At 46.6% G+C, this 17902-nt stretch overlaps 1 protein-coding gene across 2 annotated transcripts in view; it reads left to right on the top strand.

Moving 5' to 3' along the window:
* The first annotated feature begins 7841 nt into the window (after positions 1 to 7841).
* LOC144489719 (X-ray repair cross-complementing protein 5-like) overlaps positions 7842 to 17902 on the top strand; it is a 44860-nt gene continuing 34799 nt past the window's right edge. For both annotated transcript variants that reach the window (XM_078207570.1, XM_078207572.1), the window contains exons 1-4: positions 7842 to 7944; positions 10571 to 10668; positions 14455 to 14564; positions 15650 to 15788. In XM_078207570.1, coding sequence (XP_078063696.1) covers positions 10599 to 10668; positions 14455 to 14564; positions 15650 to 15788 — 319 coding nt within the window. In that variant the 5' untranslated portion in view covers positions 7842 to 7944; positions 10571 to 10598. The remainder of the gene's footprint in view (positions 7945 to 10570; positions 10669 to 14454; positions 14565 to 15649; positions 15789 to 17902) is intronic.

Here is a 17902-nt window from a genome sequence, read left to right on the forward strand (position 1 = left end):
GGGGGGCATCAACCTCTGCTTTATAACAGATTGGGGGCTCGGGTTCGGGCTATGACTAGTCCTCGATCTTTACTTGTTGTCGCTTAAATCAAAAGTGGGGAAATGGTTCTTAAAATTGCTAAAGAGATTCTGGGGGTCGAAGATGCTTCCCAAATTTGCCAAGGAAGCTTAGAAAGACAGAAAAAGACGACACTTGTAGAATTAGCAAACAGGCTAAAAGTGGGTTTAACCAGGGATAATAAGAAAGCTGAAATTGTAACGGAGTTATCCAATCATTTAGGCATATCAGAGAAACAGTCAAGTGCAGTGGAGTTAGAAAAAAAATAAATTGCAAATGAGACAATTGGAGCTAGAAAGTGAACTGAAAAGGCTGGAGTCAGAGAAAGAAGAAAGAGAAAGATTGTTCGAGTTGGAAAAGATGACGTTGGAACTTGAAGCAAAAAGACTTCAAATGACTGAAGTAAAAGTGCAAGATAGAAGTGATGATGGGCAAACTCATCGTGGCCAACCGCCTGGTGGGGATACATACAAATATGTCCAAACATTAGCAAAATTTGATGAAAAAGATGCAGAAGTCTTTTTCATTTCCTTTGAGAAATTGGCGACACAGATGAAATGGCCAGAAGAGGTGTGGGTAACGTTAATTCAGACCAAAGTTGGTAAGCAGGGCTACTGAGGTGTTTGCAGCGCTGTCAGAGGAGGTGTCAGGAAAATATGAAGAAGTAAAGAAGGTTGTTTTGAGTGCCTATGAATTAGTATCGAGACAACGGTTCAGAAATGTAAGAAAGGAACCAGGTCAGACTTATATCGAGTTTGAAAGAATTAAACAGAGCAACTTCAATAGATGGGTGGGAGCATTAAAGATAGAAAAGATATATGAGGTTATTAGAGATATTATTCTGCTGGAGGGGTTTAGAAACTCATTTCCAGAAGTGATAAGAACACATGTTGAGGAACAGAAAGTTAAAACAGTGAGAAGAGCTGCAGAGATGGCAGATGAATACACATTACTGCATAAATTGACATCTAGCTTCCAACAGCAATTTCATTCCATGAGGGATAGAAATTGGGAAAGAGGGAGATCCTTCAATGAAAAACAAAAATGTAGATCACATTGGGAACAGTTTACCACCTGTGATAAAAGAAACCCAAGAAGGTGGAAAAGAGGTGAAAGACCTCGGGTGTTTTCACTGTAATAAGGTCGGACACACTAAGTCACAGTGCTGATGGCTTAAGAAAGGCACTGGGAAAAAGGATGTGGTAAAAGAGGCTCAACCAGTGGGATTAGCTAAGGCAGTGAGGGAAATTCCAGAGAGGTCGAGGAGCTAAAGGAGAGTGCACAGCCTCGGCACAGGCTGGATAGTAAGATAGCGTCTGATCTTTTCAAAGACTTTACCTGTGTGGGTAAGATTTACTCAGGTAGAACAGGAGGAGTAGGTAAAGAAGTTAAAATATTGAGAGATATGGGAGCTAGTCTGTCTCCAATAGTAAGAGGTGAAAATATTTGCACTCCTGAAATATTGCCCGAGAGAGTGGTAATCTGTGGAATAAATGGAGAGAGGAGTATGTCCCCTGTGTAAGATAAGGCTAGAAAGTCCAATCAAGACTGGGTAAGTGATAGTGGGAGTGATGGAAAACTTGGCTATTCCAGGAATACAGGTTATCCTTGGAAATGATATCGCTGGTTCACAGGAGGAACTGATGCTCATTGTAGTGGAAAAGCCAAAAGAAAACCAGGGAACTGAGGAGTTAAAAGAAAAATACCCTGGAATTTTTCCAGATCGTGTGGTGACAAGATCCCACAGCCATTAGTTAAAACAGGAGTGGGAGAACAAAAGAGAAAGATGAAGGAATTGAGGTCCAGCTAGCTGACACTCTGATGAGATGGTAAAGGAAAGACCTAAGCAGGTAGAGGATCAAGCAGAGGTGTCTAGCTCTAAAAGATTAATGGAGTTATAACAAAAAAATGAGGTGATAAAGGATTTATATCATAAAGCCGACTCGGAAAAGGAATCAGAGTGTATTCCAGAATGCTATTACCTTAATAGTAAAATCTTAAGGTGAAAATAGAGACCTTGGCAAGTTAGTGCAGATGAGAAATAGGCAGAAGTTCATCAGACTGTGTTGCTGGTAGAATACAGACAGGAAGTATTGTGGGTAGCACAAGAGTTACCTGTAGGAGGTCATCTAGGGGTGAAGAAGATTCAGGCTAAGATACAGAAGCATTTCTATTGGCCTGGACTACATAAAGATGTGATTGAATCTTGTCGCACCTGTCATATGTATCAGATGGTAGGAAAGCCACAGGCAGTGATAAAACCAGCACCTTTGATGCCACTTCTCGCATTTGAAGAACCTTTTACACGGGTTATCATTGATTGTGTAGGTCCCCTCTCTAAAACCAGAAGTGGGAACCAGTATTTTTTTAACCATAATGAAAGTGTCTACCAGGTTTCCAGACGCAATTCCATTATGGAATGTCAAGGCAAAAAAGGTTGTGGGGGATTTGCTTGCTTTCTTTACCCGTTATGGATTTCCCAGGGAGATTCAGTCAAACGAAGGGTCCAATTTTACTGCTAAATTATTTAAGAGAGGCAAGGACTGATTAGGGACAGTCAGCATGGCTTTGTGAGTGGAAAATCATGTCTCACAGATTTGATTGAGTGTTTTTGAAGGGGTAACCAAGAAGGTAGATGAGGGCAGTGCAGTTGATGTTGTCTACATGGACTTTAGCAAGGCCTTTGACAAGGTATCGCACGGTAGGTTGTTGCATAAAGTTAAATCTCACAGGATCCGGGGTGAGGTAGCTAAATGGATACAACATTGGCTTGATGACAGAAGCCAACGGGTGGTTGTAGAGGTTGTGGTTGTTTTTCAAACTGGAGACCTGTGGCCAGCGGTGTGCCTCAGGGATCAGTGCTGGGTCCACTGTTATTTGTCATTTATATTAATGGTTTGGATGAGAATATAGGAGGCATGGTTAGTAAGTTTGCAGATGACACCAAGATTGGTGGCATAGTGGACAGTGAAGAAGGTAATCTCGGATTGCAATGGAATCTTGATCAATTGGGCCAATGGGCTGACGAATGGCAGATGGAGTTTAATTTTGATAAATGCGAGGTAATGCATTTTGGTTGATCGAACCAGGGCAGGACTTACTCAGTTAATGGTAGGGCGTTGGGGAGAGTTACAGAACAAAGATCTACGTCCTTGAAAGTGGAGTCACAGGTGGACAGAGTGGTGAAGAAGGCATTCAGCATGCTTGGTTTCATTGGTCAGAACATTGAATATAGGAGTTGGGATGTCTTGTTGAAGTTGTACAAGACATTTGTAAGGCCACACTTGGAATACTGTGTACAGTTCTGGTCACCCTATTATAGAAAGGATATTATTAGACTAGAAAGAGTGCAGGAGAGATTTACTAGGATGCTACCGGGACTTGATGGTTTGAGTTATAAGGAGAGGCTGGATAGACTGGGACTTTTTTCTCTGGAGCGTAGAAGGCTGAGGGATGATCTTATAGCGGTCTATAAAATAATGAGGGGCATAGATCAGCTAGATAGTGTGGTAAACCACTGTTATCTGTGGTGGTTAACCACTGTTAGTATTTATTATTACCTGCGTATGTGGCACATCCCTGTTGGTTCCGCCCAAGACTCCTCCCCCTGGTCCGGGTATAAAGGCGGTGGCTCCTCCCCCTAGCCTTCAGTACAGACCAGATCACCAACAGGGATGGCTCCAAGTTCTTGCTAATAAAAGCCTATTTGACTTGCTCACAACTAGTCTTGACTCGATTGATAGTGCATCAGAAAGTCAGTATCTTTTCCCAAAGATAGGGGAGTCTAAAACTAGAGGGAATAGGTCTAAGGGGAGAGATACATAAGGGTCCAGAGGGGCAATTTTTTCACACAGAAGGTGGTGAGTGTCTGGAACAAGTTGCCAGAGGTAGTAATAGAGGCGGGTACAATTTTGTCTTTTAAAAAGCATTTAGTAAGCTACATGGGTAAGATGGGTATAGAGGGATATGGGCCAAACATGGGCAATTGGGATTAGCTTAGGGGTTTAAAATAGCATGAATTCAAAAACTCTGCTTCCACCACCATTTCAAGAGAGACTTCCAAAGACACTGAACCCCCAGAGAGAAAATGTTTCACCTTATCTCCATTTTAAACGGGTGACCACTTACTTTTTAACAGTGAGTCTCTAGTTCTACGTTCTCCCACAAGAGGAAACATCCTCTCCACATCCACCCTGTCAACACCCCCTCAGGATCTTATCTGTTTCAATCAAGTCGCCTCTTATTCTTCGAAACTCCAGCGGATACAAGGTTCACCTCTCCAAACCTTGCTCAAAACACCACCCACCCATTCCTGGTATGAGTCCAGTAAACATTCTCCGAACTGTTTCCAATGCATTTACACCCTTCCTGAAATAAATAAACAAGAGGAAACATTCTCCCACTATCAAAAACTTTTCATAATTTTAAAGATCCTATTAGTGATGGTATGGATCATCGCTTATCCCGCCACCAGCGTCACAGATTGTTGGTTCGCTTATCTCATTGCCATTTATGGGAGCTTGCTGTGCACATGACACGTTCCTCCCTGTTTCAGAACAGTGAGCATGCCTTCCCTGGCTGTGAGGTTGGTAGGGACGGCCTGAGGTCCTCAGTAATCAGGAGTTATGTTGAGCCGAGAGTGAGACTGCGGGTGGCAATGCAACTGAATACCAGGAGATGGCAGAGGCGGACAAGGCTAGTTTGAGGATGGAATTGCAAGGCCAGGAGCTGGGGGGAGACACAATCCTGACAGTAAAATGCTTCAGCGGAACTGAAGAAAGAAAGAGGACCTTTTAAGTATTAACATATTTGCTCACTTAAACAACTCTCCATTTCTGACATAATCTCTCTCTAACCCACTTTGAATCATAGAATCCCTACAGTGCAGAAGGCGGCCATTCAACCCATCGAGTCTGCACTGACAACAATCCCACCCAGGCCCTATCCCCGTAACCCCATGTATTTACCCTAGCTAATCCCCCTGACACTAAGGGGCAATTTAGCATGCTTAATCCACCTTACTCGCACATCTTTGGGCTGTGGGAGGAAACCGGAGCACCCGGAGGAAACCCATGCCGACATGGGGAGAACCTACAAACTCCACACAGACAGTGACCCAAGGCCAGAATTGAACCCAGGTCTCTGGAACTATGAGGCAGCAGTGCTAACCACTGTGCCACCGTGCCACCCATGGTACGGTGAGGTTGGGAGTGTGTTAATCTTATTTGAATGGCAGCTTCAATACAGCTTGTCTTTCATTCTCAATAAACACATGTACCATTTCCTGGAATCCTTTGCAGTGTAATTAAGAATGTGCATTTTGTTGCGTTAAATCCTGTTTCCATTTGTTCATTCTGCTCCAGATAGTTTTGAGTGCAGTTGCTAACTGTGGTGATTAACACTCAGTAAGCTTGCAATTATTGGTGCTGGGGAAATGGGAAACTTTCCCCGTTTCAAATACCCAGAGTACTGACTGGGGGGAATGGAGGGGCAATCTCACTCACTCGATTTGGGGGTGCTTCAGGGGGCTCACACTCTTAACTCCATTTCGGTCGGCTGTGGTTTCAGTCCCACTCCAGAGGCTTGGGTGCAAAAGGCGAGATTGGAGCTGCTGCATCTTGGACGAGACAGTAAAGGGAGGCCATGTATCTGCCCTCTCAGGTGGCATTCTCTTTGGAAGAGTCATCCGGGGAACTTCTAGCCAAGCCCTGAACCAACATCGCAAAAACCTGGTCATCTGCTGGCTGTTTTGTGGGATCTTGCCATGCCCAAATGAGTGACTGTCTTCCTTACATGATAATAGTGGCGACACTTCAAAAGTACGTTGCTGATGGTGGGTGTCCTGATGTTATGAAAGGTGTTGTGTAAAGAGACACCTGACAGTGTTATTCCAACCCTGTCTTGGGTCAGGGAGAAGCGAGGTGAGGATGTTCTAAAGATATTGATGACCCACCATTCTTCCCCACTGAGATATTCAATCGGGTGGCACAGTGGTTAGCACTGCTGCCTCACAGTGCCAGGGACCCGAGTTCGATTCTCGGCTTGGGTGACTGTCTGTGTGGAGTCTGCATGTTCTCCCCGTGTCTGCGTGGGTTTCCTCTGGATGCTCTGGTTTTCTCCCACATCTGAAAGATGTGCTGCTTCGGTGCATTGGCCGTGCTAAATTCTCCCTCAGTGTACCCGAACGGGTGCCAGAGTGTGGCGACTCGGGGATTTTCACAGTAACTTCATTGCAGTGTTAATGTAAGCACGCTTGTGACACTAATAAATAAACATTAAACAGATTTTAGGACAACAGACCGATGCTCTTTCTCTCCTCTTAGAGGTGCTGACCTGTGCTCCGGTCACAAGTGTTGGCAACAATTGGTTCCTTGCTGAAAGTGTGGTTTTTATGAGTGAGGTCAGACAGCGGGCCCTATTTTACCATTTTGATTCTCAGTGCTGGACGGGGGGGACTTGAAACTGGGAGTGTTTCAGATCCGACTTTTAGACCCATTCTCAGGCGCCTCCATACACACTCTGCCTGCAAAAATATCAGCGATTCCGAATTGCGCTGAAGAAGTCTGTGGGTGGGGCTTAATGCGCCTGAAACCCTGCAACTCCGATCAGTGCTTCCAACTGCGCCTGCGCAGTAAAAAAAACCTGATAGAATGCCCCTCCCCACCACATCCCTCCCGAGCCGGGTAATGCCTGCCCTGGCGGTCCTAATCGTGGCCATTGCCGGGCCTTGGTAAAGGGGGAACCGGCACAAAGGCAGGCGTGGTTTGCGCTACTCGCCTGACTTTACCAAGTTTTCGCAACAGGCGAAAACGGGCGCAACGCGATGGTAGAATCGGGCCCAGCATGTATTGCCAGGCAATTTGACTGTGAGAGGTATCGCAGTCTGGCCCTGTGCATACCCAACACACACTCTCGCTGTTAGTTAGAGACTGCTGGCTGATTTTATTTACTGCTCCCTGAGCCAGAGGTTCCTGAGGGTAGATGTGTGTAACTGAGCGAGTTAGAATCGTCACGACACAGAAAGGGACCATTGAGTTAGTGCCAGCTCTCTGTCGAACAATCCAGTCAGTCCCACTCCCCCGCTCTATCCCCGTCTCCCCACAAGTTTATCTTCCCCCAAGTGCCCATCCAATTTCCTTTTGAAATCTTTCATTATATCTGATTTCACCCCGTTCCTCATTTTACTCCCTGCACACCTTGCCCGAAACCTCATCTCTGTCTCCTTCAGTCCTTGTACCCTCAGCTAACGGCAATAGCTTTTCTTTGTCCACTTGATCTAAACCTTGTACACCCTTGGCAAATCTCCTCTCAATCTCCTTCACTCCAAGGAGAACAACCCCAACTTCTCCAACCTAACCCTGTAGCTAAAATCCTCCCCATCCCTGGCACCATTCTGATAAATCTCCCTCTTCACTGTCACAAGGACCCTCACACCCTTCCTAAAGCGACCAGAACTCAGTGCAGTCTTCTAATTGGTGCTTAACCCAAGCTTTATACAGGTTCAGCATAACTTCCCTACTTTTGTCCTCAGTGCCTCTAATAATGAAGCCCAAGATGCTTTGCGAACCGCTCTCAATATGTCCAGCCACCTTGAAAGATGCACACGAACCCACAAGTGTCTCTGTCCCTGCTCACTCTCCGGATTTCTGCCATTAAGGAATATCCAAAAAATCTCTTCTTTCCAATACAACTTCTATTTGTTCCTTCCACCTTCCTCCCTGGTTCTGTACGTGCTTAAAAACAGTTCATCATCAACAACTTCTTGTTCTATTATATAGAATTACATCAAATGTACGAGATCCTGTGGCACAGTGGGTTGGTGTCCCTGCCTCTGATCCAGAAGCTCCGGGTTCGAGTCCCACCCCAGGACTTGATGTCCAAGGAAGGTGAGTTCATAATGCGGCCATTTGGTAGTAAAAGCCACTAGCTTTCGGAGCGCTGCTCCTTCGTCAGGTGAGTGGGAGATCTCCTCAGAAACAGGGCACATAAAGACTCAAACTCAATTTACAGAATAATGGTAATCTTAAAGGTACAGACATTGTGAGAGGAGAGAGCGTTAAGCACAGGTTAAAGAGATGTGTATTGTCTCCAGACAGGACAGTTAGTGAGATTTTGCAAGTCATGGGGGTTACAGGTAGTGTGACATGAACCCAAGATCCCGGTTGAGGCCGTCCGCATGTGTGTGGAACATGGCGATCACTCTCTGCTCAGCGACTCTGCGTTGTCGTGAAGACCACCTTGGAGAGCGCTTACCCGAAGATCAGAGGCTGAATGCCCGTGACCGCTGAAGTGTTCCCCAACAGGAAGAGAACACTCTTGCCTGGTGAAGTGGACCTCTTCACCGCACAGGACCTTCAACTGATGCTATACACTAGATACATCGATGACATTTTCTTCCTTTAGACTCATGGTGAACAATCACTGAAACAACTATATGATGACATCAACAAGTTCCATCCCACCATCAGACTCACCATGGACTACTCTCCAGAATCGGTTGCATTCTTGGACATACGCATCTCCATCAAGGATGGTCACCTCAGCACCTCACTGTACCGCAAGCCCACAGATAACCTCACGATGCTCCACTTCTCCAGCTTCCACCCTAAACACGTTAACGAAGCCATCCCCTATGGACAAGCCCTCCGTATACACAGGATCTGCTCAGATGAGGAGGATCGCAACAGACACCTCCAGACGCTGAAAGATGCCCTCATAAGAACAGGATATGGCGCTCGACTCATCGATCGATAGTTCCAACGCGCCACAGCGAAAAATCGCACCAACCTCCTCAGAAGACAAACACGAGACACGGCAGACAAAGTACCCTTCATCGTCCAGTACTTCCCCGGAGCGGAGAAGCTATGACATCTTCTCCAGAGCCTTCAACATGTCATTGATGAAGACAAACATCTCACCAAGGCCATCCCCACACCCCTACTTCTTGCCTTCAAACAACAGCACAACCACAAACAGACCATTGTCCGCAGCAAACTACCCAGCCTTCAGGAGAACAGTGACCACGACACCACACAACCCTGCCACAGCAACCTCTGCAAGACGTGCCGGATCATCGACATGGATGCCATCATCTCACGTGAGAGCACCATCCACCAGGTACACGGTAAATACACTTGCAACTCGACCAACGTTGTCTACCTCCATACACTGCAGGAAAGGATGCCCCGAGACATGGTACATTGGGGAGACCATGCAGACGCTACGACAACAGATGAATGAACACCGCTCGACAATCACCAGGCAAGAGTGTTCTCTTCCTGTTGGGGAACACTTCAGCAGTCACGGGCATTCGGCCTCTGATCTTCGAGTAAGCGTTCTCCAAGGCAGCCTTCACGACATGCGACAGCGCAGAGTCTCTGAGCAGAGACTGATAGCCAAGTTCCGCACACATGAGGACGGCCTCAACCAGGATCTTGGGTTCATGTCACACTATCTGTAATCCACGACTTGCCTGTGCTTGCAAAATCTCACTAACTGTCCTGTCTGGAGACAATATACATCTCTTTAACCTGTGCTTAACCCTCCCTCCACTCACATTGTCTGTATCTTTGAGACTTGATTACCTGTAAAGACTCGCATTCCAACCATTATTTTGTAAATTGAGTTTGTGTCTTTATATGCCCTGTTTGTGAACAGAACTCCCACTCACCTGATGAAGGAGCAGCGCTCCGAAAGCTAGTGGCTTTTGCTACCAAATAAACCTGTTGGACTTTAACCTGGTGTTGTGAGACTTCTTGCTGCACTCTTAAAGTGCCATATTCTCCTCTTAAAGGGACAGCTCCCTCCAGGGGAACACATTTCAATAACTGCTGCTTTAATACTAACTTATATTTCTTCTCCCATTGCTCTTCTCTGTTGTATATCATTCCAAACATTTAAAATCCAGATGTGTAATTTAAAAGAGACTTATATTGGGCACATTTCCCAACACCAAGTCTCACTTTCCACCGAGGAGGAGGCCATTCGGTCCCTCGAGTCTGTTCCATCATTCAGCTAATTCATGACTGATCTGGGTCACCTACCTTGAATCTGTTAATACCCTTTGCCTGGAGAAAATTAATCAACCACAGTGAGGCCAGCACTGGATGAGGCTGGGAGCCATATGTCTCCCTTTGGAACGCTCCACCCCACTGTGGACTGTGGATGCTCACTCGATGAGCATAGTCCAGGCAGAAATCAATAGGACTTTGGGTGCCAAAGGAGATGGGGATAATGCAGGGAGGTGGAGTTGAGGTAGATGATTAGTCATGATCTTATTGAATGGCAGGACAGGCTTGAGGGCCCGAATGGTCTACACTAGCTCCGATTGAGAGAGCTGTATGCCCTTGAAGAAGTGAAACCAATCAAGGCACTGTTTTGTTTTTAAATCTTTTTGAGTCCAAAGTGACTGAATTATTCTGCCACCTTGTCTCTGTCACTTCTCTGGGCTAATCCCATGATCCAGGAATGTCTCCTTTGGTTAATGTTGTCCCTTGTACTTCTACCTGACAGGGGAGTTGGCACTTCCTCCACAGCAGATATGGCGGATTGGCAGTCACACTTTCGGAATAAAGATGAGGAGGATCCAGAGGAGGCAGAGGAAAACGAAGGTAGGTCAAATGTGAACCCGAGGTTTACAACGGCACGGTGGCACAGTGGTTAGCACTGCTGCCTCACAGCGCCAGGGACCCGGGTTCAATTCCCGGCTTAGGTCACTGTGTAGAGTTTGCACATTCCCCCCGTGTCTGTGTAGGTTTCCTCTGGGTCCTCTGGTTTCCTCCCACAGTCCAAAGATGTGCGAGTTAGATGTATTGTCCATGCTAAATTGCACCTCAGTGTCAGGGGGGCTAGCTAGGGTAAATGCATGGGGATAGGGCCTGGTGGGATTGTGGTCAGAGCAGACTTGATAGAACATAGAACAGTACAGCACAGAACAGGCCCTTCAGCCCACGATGTTGTGCCGAGCTTTATCTGAAACCAAGATCAAGCTATCCCACTCCCTATCATCCTGGTGTGCTCCATGTGCCTATCCAATAACTGTTTAAATGTTCCTAAAGTGTCTGACTCCACTATCACTGCAGGCAGTCCATTCCACACCCCAACCACTCTCTGCGTAAAGAACCTACCTCGGACATCCTTCCTATATCTCCCACCATGAACCCTATCGTTATGCCCCCTTGTAATAGCTCCATCCACCCGAGGAAATAGTCTTTGAACGTTCACTCTATCTATCCCCTTCATCATTTTATAAACCTCTATTAAGTCTCCCCTCAACCTCCTCCGCTCCAGAGAGAACAACCCTAGATCCCTCAACCTTTCCTCATAAGACCTACCCCCCAAACCAGGCAGCATCCTGGTAAATCTCCTTTGCACTCTTTCCAGCGCTTCCACATCCTTCTTATAGTGAGGTGATCAGAACTGCACACAATATTCCAAATGTGGTCTCACCAAGGTCCTGTACAGTTGCAGCATAACCCCACGGCTCTTAAACTCCAACCCCCTGTTAATAAACGCTAACACACTATAGGCCTTCTTCACAGCTCTATCCACTTGAGTGGCAACCTTCAGAGATATGTGGATATGGACCCCAAGATCTCTCTGTTCCTCCACAGTCTTCAGAACCCTACCTTTGACCTGATGGGCCAAATGGCCTCCTTCTGCACTGTAGGATTCTACGATTCTAACATGCTGTACACCTCTAGATAATAAGAACATTCGAGGCTGATGAGACGGGTTTTTGATAGGAGAGAGAAACAGGCAGGGAAGTGGAGTTAAGGCCACAATCAAATCAGCCTTGATCTCATTGAATGGTGGAGCATTCCTGTTCCTATTTATTATGTTTAAGTACAACACACTGCGCACGTTTTGATAATTCTAATCCTGACCTGAAACCATAGCCTCGCCAGTGCTTCACCCAGATGTTATATAGGGTGGCACAGTGGTTAGCACTACTGCTTCACAGCGCCAGGGATCCGTGTTTGACTCTCGGCTTGGGTGACTGTGCGGAGTCTGCACATTCTCCCCGTGTCTGTGTGGGTTTCCTCCAGGTGCTCCAGTTTCCTCCGGAAAGATGTGCTGGTTAGGTGCATTGGTCCTCTGGTTCTTGATCCTTCCACCAATGGGAACAGTTTCTCCCTCTTGACTCTGTCCAGATCCCTCGTGATTTTGAACTTTTCCAAGGAAAACAGTTCCAACTTCTCCAATCTATCCACATAACTGAAGTCCCTCATCCCTGGAACCACCTGGACCTTTTCTGAAGCCGTCATATCTTTCCTAAATTGCAATCTCCAGAATTGGACGCAATACTCCAGTTGATGCTGGACCAGTGTTTTGTAAAAATTCATTTTCACTCCCTTGCTGTTGTACTCTGTGCTGTTATTTATAAAGACCAAGATCCCATGTGCCTTTTTATCCACTTTCTCAACTTGTCCTGCCACCTTCAGTGATTTATGCACATATACACCCAGGTCTCTCTGCTCCAGCACCCACTTTAGAATTGTTTGTTTTATTTTATATTGTGTCCTATGCATTCTTCCAACCAAAATGAATCAGAAAGAGGCTATTCGGCCCATCGAGTCTGCACCGACCACAATCCCACCCAGGCCCTACCCCCACATCCCTACATATTTACCCACTACTCCCTCTAACCTACGCATCTCAGGACACTAAGGGCAATTTTTAGCATGGCCAATCAACCTAACCCGCACATCTTTGGACTATGGGAGGAAACCGGAGCACCCGGAGGAAACCCACGCAGACACGAGGAGAATGTGCAAACTCCACACAGATAGTGACCCAAGCCGGGAATCGAACCCAGGTCCCTGGAGCTGTGAAGCAGCAGTGCTAACCACTGTGCTACCGTGCCGAATCATTTTGCGTTTCTCAGCATTACATTTAATCTGATACTTGTCCATTCCATCAGCCCCGTCTTTGTCCTCTTCAAGTTTAACACTATCTCCCTGACAGTTCACAGTACTTCCAAGTCTTTCTTAATTCAATTTTTGCAAACACATTTCCAGCTTCATGACAGGTGGCACAGTGAAGGTATTCCTCCCATGTGACTCAGCCACAACTTCAGAAAGATCTGAATCCTTTCTCTCTCCACAGACACTGCCAGACCTGCTGAATTTTTCCAGCATTTTCCATTTTTATTTCAGATTTCCAGCATCCCCAGTTATTTGATTTTATTAGATGAGTAAAACGCTATCATTAAGAAACCCACCAACGCCTCTATTTTCTGAGGAGACTAAGGAAATACAACTGGAAGAATGCTTTCGATGATGCATCTGTAGGTGTTGGTGAGAGTCGTATGTCCGCAGATAGAAAGCATCCTTTCTGGTTGTATCACAGCTTGGTATGGGCTCCTGCTCTGCCCAAAACCGCAAGGAACTACAAAAGGTCGTGAAGGTAGCCCAATCCATCACACAAACCAGCCTCCCATCCATTGACTCTGTCTACACTTCCCGCTGCCTTGGCAAAGCAGCCAGCATAATTAAGGACCCCACGCACCCCGGACATTCTCTCTTCCACCTTCTCCCATCGGGAAAAAGATGCAAAAGTCTGAGATCATAGTACCAACCGACTCAAAAACAGTTTCTTAGGATCATAGAATCCTACAGTGCAGGAGGAGGCCATTTGTCCCATCGAGCCCGCACCGCCAACTATCCCACCCAGGCCCTATCCCCGTAACCCCACATATTTACCCTGCTAATCCCCCTGACACTAAGGGACAATTTAGTATAGCCAATCAACCTAACCCGCACATCATTGGACTGTGGGAGGAAACCCACGCAGACACGGGGAAAATGTGCAGACTCCACACAGACTTTCACCCAAGCCGGGAATTGAACCCGGGTCCCTGGCGCTGTGAGGCAGCAGTGCTAATCACTGTGCCACCGTGCACCCCTGCTACCATCAGACTTTTGAATGGACCTACCTCGCATTAAGTTGATATTTCTCTTCACCCGAGCTCTGACTAACACTACATTCTGCACTCTCTCCTTTCCTTCTCTATGAATGGTATATTTTGTCTATATAGCGTGCAAGAAACTATACTTTTCACTGTATACTAATCCACGTGACAATAAATCAAATCAAACCAGGGTGACACCCTCCCCCCCAACCCCTGCAGTCTTTCCGGGGCCTTCTCTGAGTGATGTCACTGCGGTTCTAGCGGTTAGAAGGTGTTGAGCCACAGCTATCGATTTTTTTTTACAAAAGAGAATGTATTACATCCACTCACAGAGATGCCCAGCTGTTACAAACACCATAAATCCCTCCTAATACAAAGAAGCGTGTAGTGGTTGGAGAATGATCACAACCTGCGATTACTCAGTTTTGTCACTGGCCGCTCTTTTCTATCAGTTAAGGTTGTGACGTGTTGATTTATGTTTCAGAGGACGTTCGATACGCAGGCAGGGACAGCTTAGTCTTCCTCATTGATGCTTCGGAGGCCATGTTTGAAATGAATGGTGAGGCCACTTCAGCATTCGACATGACTATTCAGGTAAGAGGAGACCAGTGACAGTGCTGTAGGTGACAGTCGTTAAGTATGTTCAGGGCTGAGGTAGACAGATTTTTAATCAGTCAGGGAATCGAGGGTCTTGGGGATAAGGCGGGAAAGTGGAGTTGAGGATTATCACATCAGATCAGTCATGATCTCATTGAATGGTGGAACAGACTCGATGGGCTGAATGGCCTCCTTCTGTTCCTATGCCTGATACTCTAATGGTCCTATAAAACCTGTCTCTCCCTCACATCTCTGAGAGACACACACACAGTCCCTCTTCTTGAAAACATTCAAGGCACATTTTTACCTCAAAAAAGGTTTTTGAAATTTGTCCTGATGTTTTTCAAAAATACTGTGAAGAAAATCTACCGTGCAAAAGGGACAGCACGGTGGCACAGTGGTTAGCACTGCTGCTTCACAGTGCCAGGGACCCAGGGTCGATTCCCGGCTTGGGTCACTGTCTGTGGAGTTTGCATGTTATCCCTGTGTCTGTGTGTGCTGAGTGTTTTAAGAACATAAGAACAAAAGAAATAGGAGCAGGAGTAGGCCATCTAGCCCCTCAAGCCGGCCCCGCCATTCAGTAAGATCATGGCTGATCTGATAGTGGTTTAGTTCCACTGACCCACCCACTCCCCATAACCCTTAATTCCCTTCTTGATCAGAAATCTATCTACCTGTGACTTAAACATATTTAATGAGGTAGCCTCCACTGCTTCAATGGGCAGAGATTCCCTACCCTCTGAGAGAAGAAGTTCCTCCTCAACTCTGTCCTAAACTGACTCCCCCTTATTTTGAGGCTGTGTCCTCTAGTTCTTGTTTCCTTTCTAAGTGGAAAGAATCTCTCTGCCTCTACCCTCTCTAGCCCCTTCATTATCTTATATGTCTCTATAAGATCTCCCCTCAGCCTTCTAAACTCCCAACGAGTACAGGCCCAATCGACTCAATCTCTCCTCATAAGCTAACCCCCTCATCTCCGGTATCAACCTGGTCAACCTTCTCTGTACTCCCTCCAAGGCCAATACATCCTTCCGCAAAGGTCGGTTAATAGTGCTGCTGACTGATTAGACTCTCTCTACTTGCAGTGTGTCCACAGGGTTTACACCAGTAAGATTATTAGCAGCGACCGTGACCTTCTGGCTGTCGTGTTCTTCGGGACTCAGAAGCACAAGAACTCTGTTGACTTCAAGCATGTTTATGTCCTCCACGACTTGGACACACCAGGCAAGTTTATCCCCCAGATCTGGAGCAAGTCCGTTTAAACTCGGTGTGGGGTATGTCCCTCCCTTGGGACTCTGCTCTGTGCACGTTGTGGTGTAGGTACGCAGCTGGGAGCAGTAAAGTGACAATAACCAGGCAATCTGATTCAGTGATGTTGATTGAGAAGTAACTATTGGCCGGAATACTGGGAATACACTTCAGAAGTATTGACTGTAAAGCGTTTTGGGACATCTGGGATTGGGAAAGGCCCTATATCAATGCAATTGGTGCTTTTTGGTTGCACTTTTCACATTTACCCACCGTTTTCTCATTGGATCACTGATATGAAGAGCAGGCAACAGGCATGATGGACTGAATCCTCATCATAGAATCCTACAGTGCAGAAAGAGGCCATTTGAGCCAGTACTGACAACAATCCCAGGCCCTATCCCCGCAACCCCATGTCTTTACCCTGCTAATCCCCTGACACTAAGGGTTAATTTAGCATGGCCATTCCACCTAACTGTACGTCTTTCAGACTGTGGGAGGAAACCAGAGCACCCAGAAGAAACCCACGGGGAGAATGTGCAGACTCCACGCAGACAATGACCTGAGGCCGGAATTGAACCCGGGCCCCTGGCGCAGTGAGATGGCAGTGCTATCCACTGTGCCACCCGTGGCACCATGTATGTAAAATTCGATATTTCCTTGATCCCATTTCCTTTGTACCTCTGTCCAGTTGGATTAACATCCTTTCTGCCTCAACCACAAAACTTGAAAATAAATTTCACATGTTTACAACTCACAATTCTCCAGGACTTGTCTGAACCACAGGAACGGAATGAACATTCTGCTAATAAGAATAGTCTCTATGAAATTCCAGATTAAATGCCCATTCTTGGACCTAATTGCTAATTACCGCAATCTCAGCCCGTCCAGAGCCGCTAAGCGGACGGCTCAAGTCCAGATGAGATTCTGTTTCCATGGAGCAGAACATGTGTCTCCTCGAGCCTACTTCCACTGGAGGTGTGGGGAACTCTGGCTGGCATGAGGCACCATTTTGCAGGACAGCTCAGACTGAGGTTCAAAACGCACAAGTTCTTGGATGCATTGTTTTGAGGTCCTGGTGGAATAGAAATATTGTGGTTACAAATGCAGGTCAGATGCTGGGAACTCTGCGGGGAGTAACTCACCTTCTGACTCCCCCAATATCTGTCCACCATCTACAGGGCACAAGTCAGGAGTGTAATGGAATACCCACTTGCCCGGATGAGTGCGGCTCGAACAACACGCAAGAAACTCGACACCATCCAGGACAAAGCGGTCCACTTGATTGGCATCACATCTACCACCTTCAACACTCTCACTCTCCTCCACCGAGTGGCAGCCGTGTGTACCATCTGTAAGATGCTCTGCAGCAACTCACCTAAGGCTCCTTCAACAGGATAAAGTAGACGTGGAGCGGATGCTTCTGCCGGTGGGGCATTCTAGGACGAGAGGTCATAGTCTTAGGATAAGGGGCAGCAAATTTAAAACAGAGTTGAGGAGAAACTACTTCTCCCAAAGGCTTGTGAAACTCTGGAATTCGCTGCCCCAAAGTGCGGCAGATGCTGGGACAGTGAGTAAAATTAAGGAGGAGTTAGACAGATTTTTAATTGGGAATGGGTTGAAAGGTTATGGGGAGAAGGCAGGAAAATGGGGATGAGGAGCATATCAGCCATGATTGAATGGCGGAGCAGACCCGATGGGCCAAATGGCCTAATTCTGCTCCTATATCTTATCAACTTATGAACAGCACCTTCCAAACCCATGACTTCTACCATCTAGAAGGAAAAAGGCAGCACATATCTTGGCACTCCGCCACCTGCAAGTTCCCCTTCAAGCCACTCACCATCCTGACTTGGAAATATATCAGCTGTTCCTTCACTGTCACTGGGTCAAAATCCTGGAAGTTCCTCCCTAACAGCACTGTGGGTGTGCCTACACCACAGGGACTGCAGCGGTTCAAGATGGCGGCTCACCACCTACTTTCTCGAGGGCAATAAGAGATGGTCTAGCCAGCAACGCCCACATCCTATAAAAGAAAAATTAAAAAGCCAAGAGGAGGAGGAGAGTTCTAGCCCCAGGATCCTTAAGTT

Source organism: Mustelus asterias, unplaced genomic scaffold (assembly GCF_964213995.1).
Source record: "Mustelus asterias unplaced genomic scaffold, sMusAst1.hap1.1 HAP1_SCAFFOLD_2469, whole genome shotgun sequence".
Classification (NCBI taxonomy): Eukaryota; Metazoa; Chordata; class Chondrichthyes; order Carcharhiniformes; family Triakidae; genus Mustelus; species Mustelus asterias.